Source organism: Maniola jurtina, chromosome 9 (assembly GCF_905333055.1).
Source record: "Maniola jurtina chromosome 9, ilManJurt1.1, whole genome shotgun sequence".
NCBI lineage: Eukaryota > Metazoa > Arthropoda > Insecta > Lepidoptera > Nymphalidae > Maniola > Maniola jurtina.
The window spans coordinates 10,530,185-10,552,921 of NC_060037.1; the positions used below are offsets into that span (position 1 = coordinate 10,530,185).

Consider the following 22,737-nt stretch of genomic DNA (forward strand, 5'->3'; position numbering starts at 1 on the left):
TATTTTAGTTTCGAGTATGCTCAGGTGACACTCACTGCTGCTATCAACGCCAAAATAGTGATCAAGTTGCTTCAAAAACAGGTCGGCAATCGCAAATCTAGCGTGTATTAATGAAGGTCAATGGTGTATCGTGATTACGCATAATAACGTCTCTTTATGTTCATTAATAACATTTGCAAGTGATGTTAGAAATTAACTTTAAGCTATTAATTTGCTCGAAGCAAAACTGGGCAATATTGCGGAGATAAATTTCGATTTTATGGTGACTTAAAGATTATAGGTAAGATTTGATTTGGTGGTTAAGATTTCGATTTTCTATTCGTGGGATACGAGGTTTGATTCCGGGCACGCACCTTTTCAGATGTAGGTATGTAAGTATGTTTGTTTGAAGTACAGTCAGCAACAAAGCTACGTTTGCACCTGTCCATAGTCGCTTGTACTGACAGGTGTAAACCAAATTTTGTTGCTGACTGTATCTTTGTTATGGACTAAAATTCCTGTTGGGCTCTCTCTAAGAAACACCAAGCGTTTTCCGACAGGACTATTTTTGTAGATTATAGGATACTATTGTATTGTAGAGGCTAAAACTTTTAATCTCAAAATAAAACAATATTCTAATTAACCAACGGGAATCAACAGATTATTCATAATTCATAACTCCGTACCCCGCAAAGCCTATCAGTCTATAACATATTTAGAATTTGAATATATTAACGAGAACAACTATCACTGAAAATCAAGCTCTGAAACACTGTATTTGAAACTTTGAATAACATGTAATTACATATTCAAATCACGCCCTTATTAAATCGGATCGTAATTAGAGATCATACTGATTTTGTTGAAGGTACTTGAAAGCAGGACGCTCGATAGCAGCGTCACAGTATAGTGACAGACAGTAGTCCAATGCCTTTGATCTTTTGGTAAATATATTGTGGTTATGTATGTAGTGGTTATTAAAAATTGGTCAAGTCTGACTCACATTCGCACACGAAGGTTCCGTACCATCGTGCAAGTAATAACACTTTTTAATATATATATTTTTTAATTTTCATGGTAACTATTTATAGCTTTTTATTATGTGGTGTTAAAGCGGCCTACGCAGTTACCCTAAAAACGCAGTCTTTATAAGTTCATTAATATGCAAAATGAGTTGAACCATTTAAACCTATTAACACAATCGTTTACAACTTGTAAAGTTTATGTTAGTTACGCCCTTATCATAAAGCTAGATTCATTGATTACATATTAATGTTGGTGACGCAATATCTATTCCATTCTCCTTTGATAGTTTTCCGCCTAAAGTTAGCCATGTTTTGATACCTACTTCATAGTCCATATTTTATTAACCCCCGACCCAAAAAGAGGGGTGTTACAAGCTTGACGTGTGTATCTGTGTATCTGTCTGTGGCATCGTAGCTCCTAAACGAATGAACCGATTTTAATTTAGTTTTTTTTTGTTTGAACGGTGGCTTGATCGAGAGTGTTCTTAGCTATAATCGAAAAAAAACCGGTTCAGCCGTTTGAAAGTTATCAGCTCTTTTCTAGTTTTCTTATAGACGTTTTTATGTTTATTCAATACTTCAATCAAAAGTCCTGTGTCACTCACTAACTGTCTTATCAAGACCCAGTCCAAGCCCTCATCATAGATATTAGTTTCTAGAATATGTCTGCAAAATTTCATGGACTTTGGTTGCTTAATATTCAAATGAAATTGGATCTACGTTTGTATGGAGCGAGTGACGAAGAGACCCCTCTTAAGTGTGCCGCACTAATTAGAGACCGTAGTCCTTACCTACCCTTTTTAGTGGTATCTTAATATAGGCAAACATTTATGTGAATTTCTTTTATTTTCAGATTAATCACATGCATTTCGATATCACGCTCCATGGGCTTAACAGGTATTTCTTTTTTACATACACATATAAAAAAATATTATATAACAACACCTACTTGCTTTAACGGTGAAGGAAAACATCGTGAACTGTCTGAGAGTTTTCCATATTGTTCCCACTGGTGTGCGAATTCTGCCAGTTAGCACTGGATCAGAGTGGCAGACTATGACATAAACCCTTCTCACTCTGAGAGGCGACCGGTACTCAGTAGTGGGCCGGCAATGAGTTGAGATGATGATGATGATAATCACCTAAATACTTGCTTAGTCTATGTTAGGTAGAATCATGTATATCACACTAATATTATAAAGGAGAAAGTTTGTAGGTGTATGTGTGTGTGTGTGTGTGTGTGTGTGTGTGTGTGTGTTGGTTACTCCTTCACGCAAAAACTACTGGATGGATTTGTCTAAAATTCGGAATGGAGATAGATAATATCCTGGATTTGCACATAGGCTACTTTTTATCCCGGAAAACCAAAGAGTTCCCACGGGATTTCGAAAAACCTAAATCCCCTTAGCTAGTAATGCATAAGAAGCATATTTTCGGATTTTATCAAAACCCTACTCATATAGGCTCTGGTCGTTTAAGATTTGTAAACATGCATTATTAATACACTTTATTGTATGCATAATTGCAGCTCAATCACATTATTTTACTCCTACATCAAATAGGTGGGTACGCTTACTTTATTATTGTACTGAACTTGTTTTATAAGCTACCGTGACCGCTGCCATTAGCATTTAATCAAGATTAGATTAACTAAAATACCTCCTCTAATATAAAGGTGCGTCCAGACCATGTAAAATAACATGTTTTAGAACATAGTTGTATAACATGACTCATGGTTTATAACACTTTTCTTAGAGTGGAAGATTCTTAAGCAATATATTAATAGCGGGTTATAGTAGGTATAACAAAAGTTTCATAACAAAATGTTACATAATCTGGACACACCTTAATAAGGCTGAATACTGAGCTTTATTTTAAATTTAGGCCCAGTTGGTCAAAGATACGTTACTTACGGTTAAACTTTTACCGTCTATAATAGCAAAGTGGGTAAATTTTAATTTTAATCTTAATCAAGGTTACGACCTGTGCAACCTACTTTGCTTTTTATTATTTATTTATTTATTTATTTATTTATTTAAAGGTAGGTACACAAAACAGGTTGTAACTAAAAATGGTCCAAACATAAAAACAAAAGATCCTAATCTAAGTGACAACCCCTAATAGGTGTACACAGCAATACTATACCTCAATAAAATATACATTACACAAGATATACACAGAATTTTTAACATGAAGGCTTAATAAAAATTTACAATAATATTTACAATATAAAATAGTTTACTACATGAATTTAAGTATTTAAATGACAAATATGCATAGAAGTTAAGTTTATTAGCGGTCAAAGTTTGACCTCAACCGCAACGTTACTTTAGTAGAAGCAAGCCTAGCGCGCTTCCCAATACTTTCCATATAAACATAGTTTAGAGATGTAAACCTGCTTAAAAACTTGTATGTAAGCTTTTGAACCGGCTGGCGTAACTTTGAAGCTACACATTTTAAGGACAAACTATGGACAAAAAATAATATTCAAATGATAGTCAAATTAGTCATACCATACGTTTGTGTGGAAAGCAATCGGGAGCCTGCAAGGGTTATTTCTCTTTAACCATCCGTAATAAAGCTCTATAGTCTATCTACTTGGTTTTATAACAGAAGAGGTATTTTAATGCTATACAATTACTGTGCCTTTCTCTTTGTTACAGATAAATACGACATATTAGAAGTCATACAAGATAATATTCCAGTAGGATCCTTAGAAATAGCGAACGGAACTGACGGATTTATCGCCATAAAACTATTGGACGACGTACCAGTGAATATAACTCTAGACAAATTCCCGGAACCACTAGACATCCTTAAACCTCCATTTGAAATATACGCGTTAATAACTTTGGACATACGAAACTCTCCTTGCTTATTCTCCATATCAGTAGACAGCACTAAGAAAGTCGCTTTATGTTTTGAGCAATTCCATAGAAATAAGGCTAGAATAAAGCTGTTAGACGCCGAAATTTTCTCAGACATATCATTCGTCTATAGCGATTTCAAAAATGAAGATTGGGCCAAAATAATATTACGCGTAGAAGAAACCAAGGTTGAATTATACATTGACTGTGAACTGAGAGAATCTGTCGATGTTGAAACTATCATCAAAGAGATAAACTTTTCGAAGGAAAGCCGGCTGTTTCTTGGAAAATTCAACGACTTAGATGAAGAAATCTTTGAGGTAAGGTCTTTGACATAATTAGTACCTTAGAGGAAATTATACCTAGTGGTATTTTTTTTTTGTAAATAGAGAGTATATATTAATCTTAATTAAATGAGACATTTCACCGCGTTTAATAGCCTCATCGGGTGACAGAAGGACTGGCTCATTTTTTGCGCAACGGATCAGCCTGGCTGTCCAACGCGGAAATGCAGCCAGTATTCTTGGCACCATTCCACGCGGGCATGATTTGTATAGTAATTAGATAAGGCTAGCTTTAAGTTTTATTGTAATATTTTCAATAAAAATAAAAATAAAAGTGTAAAAAAAATTAAAAAAAAAAAATTTAATGTTGTTTTTCACAACCCCTAGGGGGAAGCTGAATGTAAATCTATGCAAATTAAGAAATCCGTAGACCGTATAATGTAAAACAGTAGATCATAATTGGTTTTATAGTCTTCAATTCCCAATGTTTAAAGTTCCGGTCAAACTAAGTATATCCGCGCAATTTGCGGGACGTAAATAAGCGTGATTCGTGAAAATGTAATCGTGAGTTTGCGCCAAAAAACATTAAACATTGACAGTTCGTCTTATGTGTAATCTTTTAACTTAGATTATCTTTTAACTGTTAGATTTCCATTCACAACGCAGATAATCTGACAGATTGGCTTTTTTTTTAAATCCTTTATTTATAGGCTTTTACATTTATGCATGTCAGCCTAATTGGCTTATAACCCAGAGATTGAAAAGCTAAAATAAATAAATATTAATATTTTAAAAAGATGGAGCTAGGAGTATGTGGATGAAAAAGATGAAGGCTTGAGTGTGGTGGCATGCTCTTTAAATATTTTTTTTATTCAATTAAACAGGAACTTTTGAATCGTCAAATGCATTTATCATTGGTTCGAAATGCCATTCCTACCGAGAAGAACCAGCAATAAACTCGGCGGTTGCTCTTTTCAGTGATTTGATATAGTAAAAATTATGCCTACTATGCCATGTATTAAAAGTAATTAAAGTCCCGCGCGAGCGAACTGTAGTTCAAATCCACGCTCTTTTATCATTTGCATAACCTTCAATTATATAATATGGTTTTTTTAGGAGCATAATTTTAATAGATTTTTAAAACTTGGGTACCTAAAGGCAAGTCCAAAATACCTATATACAGCAAAGAACGCATACAAACCGACGGATCGATAGAGATAGATGAATCCTGCATCCCGCATTTCCCCTCAGTTTGACCCAAGCTTAGGCATCCTATTCGCGGTCCAATAAGCAAATATTGTAGTCGTAAATTAAACTGAATGCGACAAAATTTGTTTAAACAATATATCACCAACACGTGCTACAAAGTGGAAAGGCATATTAGCATAAAGGAGTCATAATACAAGATTTAGCGGCAATAACATTAATCATCAACCCATCGCCGGCATACTACTGAGCACGGGTCTCCTCCCAGAATGAAAAAGGGTTTGGCCATAATCACCACGCTGGCAGACTTTTCACCTTTGAAAATATTATGGAGAACTCTCAGGTATGCGGGTTTTGTTTAAAACTCCATTGTAACAACCCTGCAAACAGTTGATCGCGGAAATTAACTCGTACAAAACTTCTGTGAACTCGAAGAACCAATTGAACGTCAGTCGAGTAGCAGAAAGAACGAAAAAATCTATGGCAACTAACTAATTGGTACTGCAAACCCCATTTATCATGGTTCTGTTTTATTCTAGGATCGTAAAAAAACGTATAAGTATTATTTTCAGGTTGAGATTTCTATTTCATCCTTGCTCATACATTTTGTAGATTGAAAATGATTTTCCCGACCCTACATAAATTCCATTAATAGTAATAAAGTCGGCTTCTTGGGCAAATATTGTGGGCTGCTATAAATTAAAGCCAATGTGACCAAATTTGTTTAAACAATATTTCACGTGCATGTGTTACACGGGCGGAAGGTTGTGACGTTAGCATAATGAACTCATAATACAAGATTTAACGGTCGGAACAACATTTCGTAGCATAGAAATTGAACTGTTTATTGCTTGCTGAAATGGTTCAAGTCTTTCCTTGATGAAAATAAAATTTACCGGATGTAAATAAATAATTGACCGAACTTCGGCCATCGCCAAAAGGGCGGGAGATATCTTAGTGCACAAGTATTTGCGCATAAATAGGTGCACTCTTAATTCCCTCACTCTCATAGCCCGATGGACGGAAATCCGACACGATCGGAGAGAAATCAGGCGCAGGACCACCGAGGCACGGGGGTGATACCCGATAACTTCCTGACTTCACGCACTAGTACTTAGAATCTCTTGACCCCAATTTGGCTGACCCGGAAACCAAACCTAGGGCTTTGTCATCCACGGTCGAACATGCTAACCACTAGACCAACGAGGGAGTTAAATATAGTAAAATTATTAATTAAAACCGTTCTTCATAGACAACATTTTAATTATAAAATAGGTACTTATAGTTTAGAATTAGAGAACGAACTAAATGAAGGCTTTAACTCCATACAGAAATTCATTTTGCATTTATGGAAATGAGACAAAGTTTTCTGTTTTGTTTGAAATTACTGAGCAGTTGCGAACTCAGTGCACGGAGTTTTCTCCATTAGTGGACCGCATTAGATAGGTATGGCAAAGACACGTGTTAACGAAATACTAGGTACAATGATAAACTACCGACGGCCTATGGCTTCGCTCGTTTATAATTAAATATAAACCTCAGAGCCTCAATAGCTCAACCGGTAAAGGAGTGGATGAAAACCGAAAGGTCGACGGTTCAAACCCCGCCCGTTGCACTATTGTCGTACCTACTCCTAGCACAAGCCTGACGCTTAGTTGGAGAAGAAAGGGGAATACTAGTCATTTAACATGGCTAATATTCTTTTTTTTTTAAAAACTCTATTTCGAAGTTTAGTCGATTTTCGTCTCAATCGATCCAGTAGCTCTTTCACTGTGATGATAGCATACTGACTATGAGTATACCTCCTTACTAGCATTATAATTATTACGATTTAAAAATAATTGCGACGAAATAAAAAAAAGCGTGCTTAAACTTAGAAATAATAATCTCTCTATATCTCTATGACTGACTGACTGAACTATCAAGGCACAGCTTTAATTAACAACTGGGCGGATCGGGCTAAAATTTGGAAAAAATTTGAGAGATCGATGGCAGTGTCAGCTTTTCCATTTTCAAAATTAGTCCGCATAAACATACGGGCATCCGTTATTCATACTTATCCATTTACTTGCCACAAATTTTTTGACGTGTTTATTTTCATAACTCAACAGCGCAAACACAATCAGTGCGACATCGTTTCCTCGCAATTTCTTCACAGCTTCAAAGTTCTTTCAGCGACAAAGTATTGGATCGTTGGATGTGTCGTGGTAGAGATATGTCACGCTGTTTATGCTTGGGCTGCTGCTCAGACTTCAAACGCGTTCAATTTATTTTTCTTGTCCCATAAATCTATATTTTATAGCGGGTGACACGAAATGAGGTCACGCCCGGATATTACGATGCCTGAATCATAATGTCTAGACTTTAGGTAATCATGAAACTAGATCTATTTTGGTTTCAATTTAGTGCTCATACACAAAGAAGATCATAATAATAAATGAGCGATGATAGCCTAGTCGTAAAGACATCGGTCTCCTGTGCAAAGGTTCGATCCCGGGCATTGTAACTTTTTGGATGTGCGTTTTAATCTATTATTATAGGTATCACTTGCATTAATGGCGAAGGAAAACATTGTGAGGAAACCTGCATGTCTGAGAGTTCTGCATAGTGTTCTCTAAAATATATAAAGACTGTAAATCCACACTTGGCTAACGTGGTGGACTGACTATCTTAGCTTGTCTTGGAAGGCTCAAGCCTTCGTCTGTCCAGGTTGTTATCTCTAAAAGTCTACATTATATTAGTTATAGGCACCTTAGAGAAGAGTCAAAATCTTTCATATCATCGAGTCGCTGAAGGATTTAGGAATTCAATACATTATTAGATATTTCAATAAAAACACTTTCATAATAAAATATTGGCAGGGTTGTTGAATTAAGACTTCAGTAATAAGGTTATTTCACTGATTGACAATTTACTATTGACAACCCTATCTATTCCAGCGGGCTGATTGCGCCAATAATGTCCACAATGCAAATACTTACAAAAAAGTACAAAATAACTATGTTTTATATCACACTAATATTATAAAGGGGAAAATTTGTGTGTATGCGTGTGTGTATGTTCGTTACTCCTTCACGCAAAAAAAAAAAACGCAAAAACGGATTTGGCTGAAATTTAGAATAGAGATAGATTATACCCTGGATTAGCACATAGGCTACTTTTTATCCCGGTAAATTAAAGAGTTCCTACGGGATTTTTAAAAACCTACATCCACGCGAACAAAGTCGCGGGCAGTGCAAAATTCTCATCAGAAATCAGAATACGGGGTCGAGATGTTTCCTCCAACAATCACTGTATATGCGGGACGTGCATCTTGACTTGAAAGCGGCACAGATTGCATGTAATATTGAACCGTTCAAAGCACAACCGCAAATAAGAAAAATATCTTGAAGAGCTTCAATTGGAATTTCCTTGAAACGTATTCAAGTGTACGGGAGCTTGTGTGTGTGTGCTCGACCGTACCAATAGGGAAATTTCCCAACCGAGCGGTGTTGTGCTCGGTAGCGCCAGCTGGGCCGACGGTTATGCGTTGAAACTTCTATATATAGTGCAATTTGGTAAACGCTCTGTCAATGCGATTGAAAGTTGCGTGTTTCTCCTTGTATCCAATTAAGCTACCCGTGCTGCCATCTAGGCGTAGGTCGTGAGTTATCAGGCTAGGGTTCGTGTTTCGAGCGTTGTTGATTGATTGAGTTTAGAAGCGACATCTTCTTGCGAATGTGGCAACCGCTACACAAGTCAAATGGAATCGGGCTGTACCTATATTAAAGTATCTTTAATATAATTGGTATTGCTTTGAAATGAAAATCAGTCAGACTCAACTCAAATTATCTTAATGGTATCTTAATGGTAATAATTATTATCTTAATCTATGTATAATTAAGATCGTAGAATCAGATGCCCATGTACAAAAAAAAAAACATATTATTATATCAAACACGCTTTATATTTCATACTGAAACTGGTAGAATTCTCATCACAAATCAAAATACGGGGGCGAGATGTTTCCTCCAACAATCACTGCATGCGAGATGTGCATCTTGAACTGAAAGCGGCACAGATTGTATGTAATACTGTCCCGTTCAAAGCAAAACCGCAAATAAGAAAATATATTATAGAGTTTCAATTGGAATTTCCTTGAGACATTTTTGAGTAAAATGGAATTGGACTGGTTTTTGCTTTGTAATGACAATCGATCAGGCTGGAGTTATCTCAATGGGATGAAATCATGTGCTAATAAATGCCAATTTACAAAAAAAAACACATTTATGACAATCAATCAGTCTCAACTGGAATAATCTTAAAACAGATGACAATCTAACAAAAAAAAATATTATTATATCAAACACGCTTTATTTTTCGTACTAAAACTTGCCGGATTTTCATCAGAAATCAGAATACGTGGTCGAGATATTTCCTCCAACAATCACTGTATGCGGGACGTGTATCTTGAACTGAAAGCGGCACAGATTGTATGTAATATTGTCCCGTTCAAAGCACAATCGCAAATAAGAAAAGTATATCGAAACAGTTTCAATTGGATTTTCTTTGAGATGCGTTCGAGTTAAATGAAACTGTTTAAAGTGTATGACTAAATTCATATTGTTTTGTATTAAATAATAATTATTATTTATTCATTTATTAATAGAGCTATGCTCAATTTTTGAGTGCGTGCACGACATTTTTAAGTTTGTAAAACAAATTTGAATATGCATTTGAATCGTTGAACATTGATTATAAGTAGTTATAATTTGTTTTAACGAAAGAAACCTTGTAATTTACATGCTGGCGATGTACATAGACAATTTTTTATGCCGGAAAGGGTTCCCGTGAACTTTTAAAATCCCTAAAGCCACTTGGACAAAGTCGCGGACAATATATATACCGATATAATAAAAGCATTATTCTATGAATAACCATTCATTTAAAATTTACTACTTTGCTACTCTGTTTTAAATGCCGTAAGTGACATATTTACAACCAGCTTCGTAAGAACACTCGCTAAAATGATTTGGTCATAAAAGTGTACTCGTAAATGGTTGTAATAGAAATACTAATTTTAGTTCATGGACGCACAAGAGTAAAATGTTATTTAAGGTTAAAATAATAAAATAAAAAGGTACCTACTTATTATTTAAAGACTGCCTCTAAATTAATAACACGAGCGTAGAGGTCGACGCATACACACCGAATTGAGTGGAGTCAAGCGTATTTTTTGGTACCAACTTTTAAACTCAGCTTCATTTACTTTGACATGAGATTCAAAATGAAAGAAAATAATATTATAGTGGATTCTCAGGGATGCGCCGTTTATTTATTTATATTATGTATGTAGACTGTAGAGTTTGCTGCTTTGAATATATCTGACAGTTAATAATAATCTTCAGCCTAAGATTCGGTCTTAGTTACTTATTCTTAGTTTCTTGTTGTAGTTTAAGAATTTTATGTGGAAAGATATTTGAGTCCACTGCCGCCATTGAATATTGAAAAGGGTAAAGAGCCTCAGCAATGGAGATCACGACACAGACAGATTTCTAATTACTTAGTTTATCTATGCACCTGTTACCTAGAATCTTGTGTTTCAAATTCTATAGACTAACACTTAGTCCTGCGTACACACATCCTGAGTGCGTCAATTCATAGAAGGTACAGTCAGCAACAAAGCTCGTACAAGCGACTATTATGGACGGGTGCTAACCCTAGCTTTGTTGCTGACTGTACCAGTAGATGCTGAAACCTCTCAGCCACAGAATAATCGGCCTACGTTCTGTTCACGTAAATGTTCATGCCGGAACTGCCCTTTGAGTCTCGGAATACAATACATGTGGTTGAATACGAATTTACTAGATTACAACCTTCCTACCACAATTTCGTAATATAGCGGTCACAAAGGTGTGTATAATGCATTAATTTTGAGAAAGCGAGTTGGACAAAATAACACTCTTTAATTTTTTTAATGATAAAACCACAAATTCACCGTTCCCGAATTTTTACCTTTACTTGTGCTAAATAAGATATTGTTGCCTGCTGAATTTCGTAGGTCGACCGGAAGGGTTTGATTTCCTTGATGGGTTTTAACAGGTACGACAGACAAATAGACAGACAAAGTGGTCCTTTAAGGGTTACTTTTTTCTCTTGAGGTACGGTATCCTGAAAATAATTCATAGGTATCTTAAAAAAATATACATTGAATAATTTAATCTTTTATCAGCTCCCAGACTATAATGATACTCTACATAGGTATTTTGTCAAACTTAAACGGCGATTAGCGGCATAAATAAACACGTTATAAATTTTAACAAGTGCTGCCGAATTGGTTTAAACAAATATTTTAGAGGAACGTGTTACACAACTAAAACGGTGTATAATGAACTCGTAATACCTGATTTAGTATGCACATTAGCGAGTTAGGATTTGTGTTTCGCGGTCAGTTACCTACTTCTGAATTTAGGGCATGGTTAGGAAATTGCTAACAAACCTAAAGAGATTAAATATTGTTTTGTTTGCTACGTTATTTTTAACCGACTTCCAAAAAGAAAGTGGTTCTCAATTCGGCACTTTTTTTAATGTATGTGCACCGATTACTTCGAGGTTTCTAGACCAATTTGCAAATTTTTTTCTTTTAATCAACAGCAAAAGTTTCTATGGTAGTCCCCTAAAAAATTCTGGATCCAACTCCTTAATCCTGATGCTGCAGGGTTATTGCCCGCCTAAGTTATTAAGATTCAGGAAGTGGTCATAGTGAATTAGTATAATTATTAGTACTATTAGTATACAAAAGTCGACAATTAAAAAAAAAACGAAAAAAAAACCAACTCCCAATAGCGCAAATGCCAATTAGGACACCTATTCGAGATCAGTCTGATTGATCGCGCATTCGTAGGAGTGAAATTCGCGCGAACTTGCGATAATCGCGCATTCGCGTTGTATTAGGACGATGCCTAACAAAATTTAATTTAATCAATTTAACTATCCCTGTCCAAGTGTGCCTTAGTTTTGGACGTTCAGAGTAAATTCGACTATTTCTAATATTAATAATAATAAACATTTATTTCGGAACATTTCATCCATATAGTGTTAGTAACAGGGCCTTATGAACTATGTTAGTGATTAAATTAAATTAAATTAAATCAAATCAAATTAAGTCAAATGAAATTAAATTAAATTAAATTTATGAATTAAAACTAAAAGTTTCGAGCACTAAATGCCGAAGCAGTTTGCCCGCGTCTAGAGACCAACCTTAAATTTGCCTCAGTCCTCAGAAATCCTATGATTTACTGAGTTAAATGCCTTATCATAATCTTGCACGTCTCTCATATTTCACTCTGAGTTAGTGGGGCGACCAGTTCACTACTATGCGTTTCAGCTAAGAAGAGCATCGCCATTTTTGAAATGGAACTTGTAATTTAATTTTAAGCCTGTAAAAAAGAAAAAAACCATCTATGTATCCTATACACCAAATTTTATTGCATACTAGATGAGGCCCGAGACTTCGTCCGCGTGGCTTTAGGTCTTTGAAAACCCTTTGGGATCTTTTTAATTTTCCGGGACCAACAGTAGGAAGGTATCTCTGTACCTACCAAATTTCGACAAAGCTGGCAAAGGTATAAGACAAAAAGATGGATATCCATTCGTTTTTATCTCTTAATATTATGATTTTACATTATTATGATTAGATTTTAAAAGATGAAAATGTAAAAGTTGGTAGGAGGTAGCGTAAAAACATTCTTATTAAACAGGTTAACGTTTTACAGTTTCTCACTTCTATACAGTGAAAAACCTTAATTAAACCCCGTTACTACATCTAAAGAAAATTTTCTCTTTATAAAGTTAATAATCTCCGCTAAGCTCAAAAGCACTTTTTAATTACATAAAGAACACTTTTTGTACCTATACTTGCTTAAGACTGAACTAAATAACTTCAATCTTTTAGCCGTAACTCGGCTTAAAACTTTAAAAATTGATTACCTAAAGTATGATAGATAGGTCTATAGTATCTATAGGTACTAGACCTGGTTCGGGTCAAAAAATAAAGTCATGAAATAGTAGCAATGCGGAGTTGGAAAGTTAGTCGTGTTAACCCCCTGCCTTTGAGAGCAAGTCATACTCGTACCTTAGGTTCTGTGCCTGATTTATCTCTGGTCCTGTCATAGTAAGAATGAGGGAATTATAATAATAATAATAATAATCGCCGTGTGGCACCGGCAGAGGAGAATGTTGCCACCCCTTCTCATCCCGCGGGTGTCGTAAGAGGCGACTAAGGGATTCGGGGAACTGATATTGTCATCCAAGTTCCCCGAAATTTGGCACGCTGGCCATAGAAACAGCCTCCTCGGGGACATGAGTGGACCCCGAGTGATGTAACTACCACTCACCCCCCCCCCCCCCCCCCCCCCTTTTATGATGATGGAACAAAACATAAGGAATGCGCGAATAGGGCCGCTACCTGGGGGTCGCCAGGGCGCGCCTGGAGCTGGCGCTGGGCGTAGCAGCATACGGGCCGCCAGTACCACCAGTCGACCGGCACTACCACCTAGCCGGTCGACACATCCATCATCCCCACCAGATGGCTTGGCTCCGACAGGGCCCACCAGGGCCCAATCTTCGGCGCCCGCCGCTGGTGGTGTACGCCGCATGCGCTGGACTTCTCTCATGAACGAGAATGTCATGCGTGCGTACTACAGGGCGACAGGAGGGGAAACCGGACGGACTGGCTACCGAGCGGCAATGTACCGCGAGTTCCTGCTGCTCGAGCCGAATCTAACTGTCACGGAACAAAACCTGGCAGATCGAGCTCGGTATATTCAGCGTTCTAACATCTTCAACGCTGCCGAGCTCGAACGATTGCGACGTGAGGCTGTTCCAGAAGTGTCAGCACCTACCACAGTGCAAATCGTCTCCCAGGCGGAGCCTGTCCGCGAGGAGGCAACTACCACCTTACAAGATTTGCCTGTGGAGGAAGACACTGGGGAAACAGTCTCCCTGGATATAGAGCGGATGAGAAGGATTCTAGAAGAGGCGATCTCTGAAATCCGAAACGCTCCTCTAGAGAATCGTCCGCGGCTCTCCCGACTTACGCTCAATGTAGCGACGCGGGATGTCATTGAGGCTATTAACAAAATGCTGCCACAACATCTGGAGAGCAGCACTGGCCTGTGTGATACGGCTTCTATTGTCTTCGGTGCGGCGCTAGCCGTGTACCGATTCATCGGTGCCAAGACTCCGGGACCGGGGCGTGCTGCTGCCACAAGGCGCAGCGCGGAACCGGCCTGGAAGAAGAGAATAGAACACCGTATCACTCTTGCCAGAGTCCTCATTGGCAGACTGCAAAGCTTCAGGTCAGGCAACACTAGGCCAAGGATTGTGCGCTCTGTTAGAGTTGCGCTTAACGGGTGTGGGGTCAGGTTGGACCAGCCCGATATTGCGCAAAAGCTAACAGAGCGCATCGACGACCTGAAGCAGAAAATCGCTGCATGGGGGAACCGCATCCGACGATACTCGGCAAGAGTCGAGCGATTTCAGCAAAATCGTCTCTTCTCGAGTGATCAGAAAAGGTTCTACAAAAGACTGGAGTGCCCAGCAGTCTGCTCTACCTCTCAGCGACCGGACCCGGCCGACCTAGTCGCTTTCTGGCGGGGGGTGTGGTCGAGAGAGGTGGAGCATGAAGAGGGCCCTTGGATTGCGGCGGTAGAGGAAGCATGTGCCAGAATAGAGCCGATGAACCCGGTCGCCATCTCTGCGGAGGATGTAGCTGGTGCAGTAAGGCGGGCTCCGAACTGGAAAAGCCCGGGACCCGACGGACTGCATCACTACTGGCTAAAAGGTTTTTCGGTTTGCCATGCGACCTTGGCTCGACAATTCCAAGAGGCTCTCGAGCAGAGGGCACTCCCGAGCCTTTTCACTACCGGGATCACTCACCTAGCTCCAAAGTCCACCGATGCCACTGACCCGGCTAAGTATCGTCCCATTACGTGTCTTACTACCATCTATAAGACACTGACATCCGTTCTGAGCCTCAAGATCTCCCGTCACATAGACGAGAATAACATCATGTCTGGGGCTCAGAACGGATGTCGGGGCGGTGGTCGTGGTACTAAGGAGCTCCTTCTCATCGACTCCGTTGCGGGCCAACTGGTCAAACGCAACCGTCGGAATTTCTCCGCCGCCTGGATCGACTACAAAAAGGCATTCGACTCGGTGCCCCATTCATGGCTCTTGAGGGTCCTTGAGCTGTACAAAGTTGACAGTGCAGTTCGAGACTTCCTTGAGACATGCATGGGGCAATGGAGCACGATCCTGTGTCTCCATGGTGAGCGGTTGGCGGCTGCCGATGACCGGATAAGGATAGGACGGGGTATCTTCCAGGGTGATTGTCTGAGCCCGCTATGGTTTTGCCTGTCTCTGAACCCACTTAGCACCCTGCTGGAGGGCTCGGGCACAGGCTTTCAGTTCCGGAGAGGAGGGACAAAAGTACCTCACCTTCTGTACATGGATGACCTCAAACTGCTGGCACCCAATGCCACCCGCCTGAAGGAGCTGCTGAGCATCACCACTGAGTTCAGCAACTCTATCAGGATGGAGCTTGGGCTGGACAAGTGTGCGGTCATGCATGTGGAGAGGGGACAGGTTACTCATTCGGCCGAGATTAGTCTCGAGCCGTCCAACATTAAATCCCTCTCTGAAGCTGAGTCATACCGGTATCTGGGCATGTCACAATCCCTAGGGGTAAAAGAGGCGGACATGAAACAGTCTGTTTGCGAGGCCTTTTTTGGCCGTCTGACGAAAATCTGTAAAAGTTATTTGTCGGGCGCCAATAAGGTCCGAGCTTATAACGGCTGGGTTATGCCCGTCCTCATGTACACCTTTGGCGTGCTCAGTTGGACTCAGACCGAACTTGACGCCCTGGATAGAAAAGTCCGCGCGACTATGACTCTCTATCGCATGCACCACCCAAAATCGTCTGTGATGAGGTTGTATATCCCCCGGAAATGTGGTGGTCGAGGCGTATTAAGCGCCAAGACCATGCATAACCGGGAGATATCCAACCTCAGAACCTACTTTGAGACGATGAGGGGGTCCCCCATGCATAGAGAAGTCATAGAATGTGATAAAGGCCTCACTCCACTATCCTTAGCCAAAACCGAGTGGCAAAAACCGGTGGTACTTAGCACCTCTGACCGGGAGGCCGTATGGAAGGAGAAGGAGTTGCACGGACGCTTTTTTAAAGCTCTTAATGAGCCACACGTAGATAAAAAAGCGTCCGTGCAATGGTTGCGCTTTGGTGACCTCTTCGGGGAAACCGAAGGTTTTGTCTGTGCGATACAAGATCAGGTGGTTAAGACGCGGAACTACCGAAAGTACATTCTGAAGGATGGCACTCAGGACATCTGTCGAGCTTGTCGCCATCCCGGTGAGTCACTCAGACATGTGCTTTCGGGATGTTCAGCGCTTGCCAACACTGAGTATCTGCACAGACACAACCAAGCAGCCAAAATCCTTCACCAAGAGCTTGCTCTGAAGTACGGTCTCCTGGATGAGAGGTTGCCGTATTACAAGTACACACCGGTGCCGGTACTCGAGCGCGACGGAGTCCGGCTCTATTGGGACCGGTCCATCATCACGGACAGGACTATTCTAGCGAATAAGCCTGACATCGTGGTGGTGGATCGGGCACAGTCGAGGGTGTTTTTGGTGGACATCACCATTCCATATGACGAGAACCTCGTGAGAGCTGAGACGGAGAAAAAACGTAAGTATCTTGATCTGGCTCACGAGGTTTCCGACATGTGGCATGTGGAGTCCACTGAAATCATCCCAATCGTCATATCTGCAAACGGGTTGATCCCAGTCAGCCTCGCTCACCATCTGAGGCGACTGGGGTTCCGTGGCAGTTCGCTCGCAGCCAGGATGCAAAAAGCGGTCTTGCTAGACTCGGCTAGGATAGTCCGCCGCTTTCTCAACCTGTCGCCCTGACCCCCGGCCGTTTGGTCTCCCCTGCCGGGGCGTAATCCTCCGCCCGGTACAAATATGTATTTATGTAAATGTGTATGTAGGTTTATTTATTTTTATGTATGTAAGTATATTATATTCTCTTTGGCTCTTGTATATATCTATTTTGTAACCGGGCGTGAGAGTAAGTTATATAATAATAATAATAATTTTTATTTCAGGCAATATAAGTCACAAGACAACCCATAACAAACAAAAAGAAAAAGAAAAAACACAAAATAATATACAGCTTAATGTAGATATACACAGTGTAAACTAATCTAAATAAAGCTGTTGTTGTCGCACCGATGCAGGTTTGACCAATTTTTAGAAAAAGGATTAGAATTCAAAATTCAAAATATTTTTATTCAATTAGACTTTTACAAGTTCTTTTGAATCGTCAAAAGCATCTACCACTGGTTCGGAATGCCTTTCCTACCGAGAAGAACCAGCAAGAAACTCGGCGGTTGCTCTTTTCAAAGATTTGATATACAATATTATGCCATGTATAAAAGCAATTGAAGTCCCGCGCATTGCTGGAGCGAATTGTAGGTCAAATCCATGCTCTTCTATCATTTACATAATCTTCGATAGTATAATATGCTTTTCTCAGGAGCATATTTTTAATAGATTTTTTGAACTTGTGTATAGGCAAGTCCAAAATTGATTAAGGAATTTTGTTATAAAAGATTATACCCATTCCCACAAATGACTTTTGGACCTTCCTGAGGCGGAGCGTAGGAGTCGCAAGCCTGTTACGGTGTCTAGTTAGCCTGTTGTGTAGATCGCCAACTCTCTTGTAACTAAGAATATTTTGTCTTACAAAAATTATCTTGTTGTAAATATATTGAGAGGCTACTGTAGAGAGATAGCACACACTTGTGCACAATATATCCTACGTAGTTTCCTTTGACATTACATGCCGTGGCCGAAATTCGGCTGAAGTCGGTCTGTCTGTCTGTCCGCTAGCTTTTCACGGCCCGTTTAACTTTAAACATATTTGGACAAAAGGTACAGAGATAGCCTGTGTTCCGGGGAAGGACTTAGGCTATTTTTGGGGTTTTTGGTTCCGCAAAATCAGAGTGCGCACGGGATTTTTAAAAACCTATATCCACGCGCAAGAAGTTGTAGGCAGCATGCACTTGGTACACAAGTGTAAATTAAAAATTTATAACACCCCTGACAAGTGAAGGTTACAGTAACTAGAAAAGAGCTGATAACTTTCAAACGGCTGAACTTCTTGGATTATAGCTAAGAACACTCTCGATTAAGCCACCTTTCAAACAAAAAAAAACTAAATTAAAATCGGTTCATAAGTGTAGGAGCTACGATGCCACAGATAGATACACAGGTACACAGATACACACGTCAAACTTATAACACCCCTCTTTTTGGGTCGGGGTTAAATAGAATAGTTTTAGAACAGGAAATGATCCCCAAAATGCTCGAAATCTACGCAAAGCGACAATAACTCGGCAGTTCATTTGTGTGATTGCCGCAGTAACTTGCGCGCCACACTAAATACATTAGCGACAACTTGCTTAATAGTTGGGCTGAAATTTGAATCATAACAGGCCCCTTATTCGCTTGAAATTCAAAACGTTACCACGCGTTAGGGTGCTTTGGATTTCTCGTTTTGAAACTAACGGTGCGCCCTAAAGTTGACAACTCATAATTTTTGCTTACTAAACGTACCTAGATATATTTTTTTGCAAACTGTTATTAATAAAGTGTAGACTAAAGCCATAAACGCTTACAATAACATTATTAGTTGTGATAGAAAACATTTGGAAATCAAAGTTTTTTTTAAAGAAAAAGTAAGAAAAGTATAATCTGGCACTTTACGAAAAAGTATGAAAGTGAGAAAAAAAAGGAAAACAGGAAAAGTTGTGTAGATATAATACTGTGACAAAAAGCAAAATGGGCTTAAGATTACGAAATAAAATGTTCGCAAAATGCGGACAAGCCTCTCTCCGCCAAAGAGATTCCAGGAAGAGATCTAGATTCCTTTAAAAAGGTTCGCTAAAGCACGTTGTCATGTTATTTCGTGCGTAACATCTTAGGCTTAAAAGCTAAAAAAGGATTTATAAACTGAACTCGGCTGAAAATGACTAGCACGCGAGAATTATTTCCCATTCTTTATACTAAATACTATTAAATTGGCGAAATTGTGTGTGATAGTTTGAACTACTTCCACGCAATATGGCGCAATGGATCAGCGCGTTTTTTGCGTGAATTTAAATAAAGAGATGAAGAGTCCAATTTAAGCCGCGAACCAAAATTGGTATTGGTTTTGAGAAAAATAATATAGGTAATATGAATAGAATAGAATAGAATAGATTTTTATTCAAATAAACTTTTACAAGTGCTTTTGAATCGTCAAATAATTTACCACTGGTTTGGAATGCCGTTCCTACCGAGAAGAACCAGCAAGAAACTCGGCGGTTGCTCTTTTCAATTGTTCAACTTACAATAATATTCTATACTATACAATATAGAATGGTAGCAAACGTAGGTATGCCTACACAAAATTCCTCAGTATGAACTGAACATTAGTATACCATCTCCGTTGCATCGTATGTAAAATAACAGGAATTAGTTTTAAGATAAAACTAAGACAAGTGTAAATTGAAAATTTATACCACCCCCGACAAGTGAAGGTTACAGTAACTAGAAAAGATCTGATAACTTTCAAACGGCTGAACCGATTTTCTTGGTTTATATCTAAGAACACTCTCGGTCAAGCCACCTTTTAAAAAAATAACTGAATTAAAATCGGTTCATTAGTTTAGGAGCTACAATGACACAGACAGATACACAAATACATACGTCAAACTTATAACATCCCTCTTTTTGGGTCGGGGGTTAACAAAAATATTCATAGAGCAGTTTTGCACTGAATACAATTATGGGTGAATTGAGTACAAAGAGGGTGTAAGAAAAGATCCTATTCAAATTTTGAAGGTTCTCTTATTGGGCGAAAATATGAGGGCTGAAGCTGAAGCGAAAGAAATTAAACACTGGAAGCGCAAATATGTGATGCTATAATTGTACCGCTTGACTAAAACGGCTCATGAGGTAAAGTGCGGGTTGCGGGGAAAAGTTTCAATAGTACCTATTTTGAATAAATGGTTTAGATTTTGATTTTTGATTTTGTTGTGGAAGGATGACAGTGATGTTGAACTCGTTACAGGGTTCCGTACCCAAAGGCAGCCAATGGGACCCTATTTCTAAGCCTCTATTGTCCATCTATCTGTCCGGCCATCATGTCATGGGCACAGCAGACCGTATGTCATGGGCTGTAATAGAAGTAGAGTGTTGAAATTTTTACAGTGTGTATTTCTATTTCCACTATAAAGACTAATAAAAAAATCTAGATGGCAAATTTCAAAATGGCTGCCATGTAAATAAAAAAAAAATAAGCAGTGCATAGTGTTTATCTTGATACGTCAAAGAAAAAGTAATGGAAGACTAGCTTAATATTATGCTTGTTAAAGTACGTCTTTACAAGTAAGCACGGGTATATATCGTGGAAACAGGATCCAATTTGCGAGTGGGCTCGTAAATCAGCCTGTAAAGTTCCACAAAAAAGCAGTAAAACTTCCGCAGATACATCACGCACTGTGACAGCTGGATGCCTTCAACTGTTGCGATTTTAATCCTGCCTTGCAGTGCTGTGAGTTTTTAACCCCGACCCAAAAAGAGGGGTGTTATAAGTTTGACGTGTGTATCTGTGTATCAGTCTGTGGCATTGTAGCTCCTAAACGAATGGACCGATTTTAATTTAGTTTTTTTTTTGTTTGAAAGGTGGCTTGATCCGAGAGTGTTCTTAGCTATAATCCAAGAAAATCGGTTCAGCCGTTTGAAAGTTATCAGCTCTTTTCTAGTTTCTGTAACCTTCACTTGTCGGGGGTGTTATAAATTTTTAATTTACATTTGTTTCTAGTATAATAATATTTATCTACATAAAAGAAAATAATTATATTATTTGATTAATATTAATAATTATATTATTTTTTCTATTGTTAAATTTTATCACAGTGGTCATTCACTGGACAACAAGCTTTGAAAAGCGGATGGTATCCTCGGAAATATGAGTCTCGAATGTAAGGTCTAATTTGCGAGTGAGCCCGTAAATATTCCGGAAAAGTTCCGCAAAAAGTGAGGTCATATTTTCCGTAGATACTGCACACCACGTGACGGCTGAATGACTTTTGGTGTACCGATTTGAATTCGGTCTTTACGGAGTTTTAAATAGCTCATTGTAATGAACTGAAATCTAAAATAACTCAAAATTTAAAAAACCCCCGACACAAAAACCTCTTTAAGAAAACTAGAAAAGAGTTAATTACTTACAAACGGCTGAACCGATTTTCTTAGATCATAACTAAGAACACTCTCAATCAAGCCACTTTTCAAACAAAAAAAACTAAATTAAAATCGGTTCATTCGTTTAGGAGCTACGATGCCACAGAGAGATACACAGATACACACGTCAAACTTATAACACCCCTTTTTCTGGGTTGGGGGTTAATGAATTAAGTGCTAATAGCTACTATTACTTCTAGAAAATTTTGGGGTTTATATGTGCATCTATAAAGAGGCCCATCTAGTCAAGTCTAGAGAAATCTAAGAGAGTATGTACCTCTGCAGTTTTGTAGCGTCTTCCAAACTTAAAGGCGTTTCTTAAATAATTTTCGATATTTATGTATTTAAAAATTATTTAGAAACCTTGAAGTGTAGGATAAAATTGATAAAAATGTTACACGCGTTTGTGCACTCATTCATAATCAATTCGTATTCGTTTTCTTAAAAATTCGATCCGTATTTTTGCGTCAAAAATCAAATACGAATCCGTCAATTACGAATCGTATTTGACAAATTTTCGACGCAAAAATAATAGACACCTATGCGTTCGTGTATCATTCATCGGATAAAGTTGAAACTTTATAGAGTTTTTGTCAACAATTCCGTGAAGGTTGGCGTGTGCATTGCATTGCAACGTACTATGCCATGCATGGCCATATATTAAGAGGGGTCTCTCCGTCACTCGCTTCATACAAACGTAGTTCCAATTTCATTTGAATATTAAGCAACCAATGTCCATGAAATTTTGCAGACATATTCTAGTAAACTAATATGTATGCCTGTGGTTTTTCAGATTTCTGTTAAAATAATCGGTTTCAAAGTTACACGGTCTTAAAAATTTACATACAAATCTTTGAGCCCCTGTTATTTTACAACTAAGTACATATTTTTGGAATAATCTAAAACACCACAGGCACAGATATTAGTTTCTAGAATATGTCTGCAAAATTTCCTGGACTTTGGTTGCTAATGAAATTGGAACTACGATTGTATGGAGTAAGTGACGGAGAGAGCCCTGTT

The 22,737-nt window shown here is 38.7% G+C and overlaps 1 protein-coding gene across 7 annotated transcripts in view; it reads left to right on the top strand.

Moving 5' to 3' along the window:
- LOC123868120 (collagen alpha-1(XVIII) chain-like) overlaps positions 1-22,737 on the top strand; it is an 86,570-nt gene that overhangs the window by 43,001 nt on the left and 20,832 nt on the right. For all 7 annotated transcript variants that reach the window (XM_045910490.1, XM_045910491.1, XM_045910493.1 and 4 more), the window contains exons 2-3: positions 1,858-1,901; positions 3,668-4,191. In XM_045910490.1, the coding sequence (XP_045766446.1) occupies positions 1,858-1,901; positions 3,668-4,191 (568 nt within the window). The remainder of the gene's footprint in view (positions 1-1,857; positions 1,902-3,667; positions 4,192-22,737) is intronic.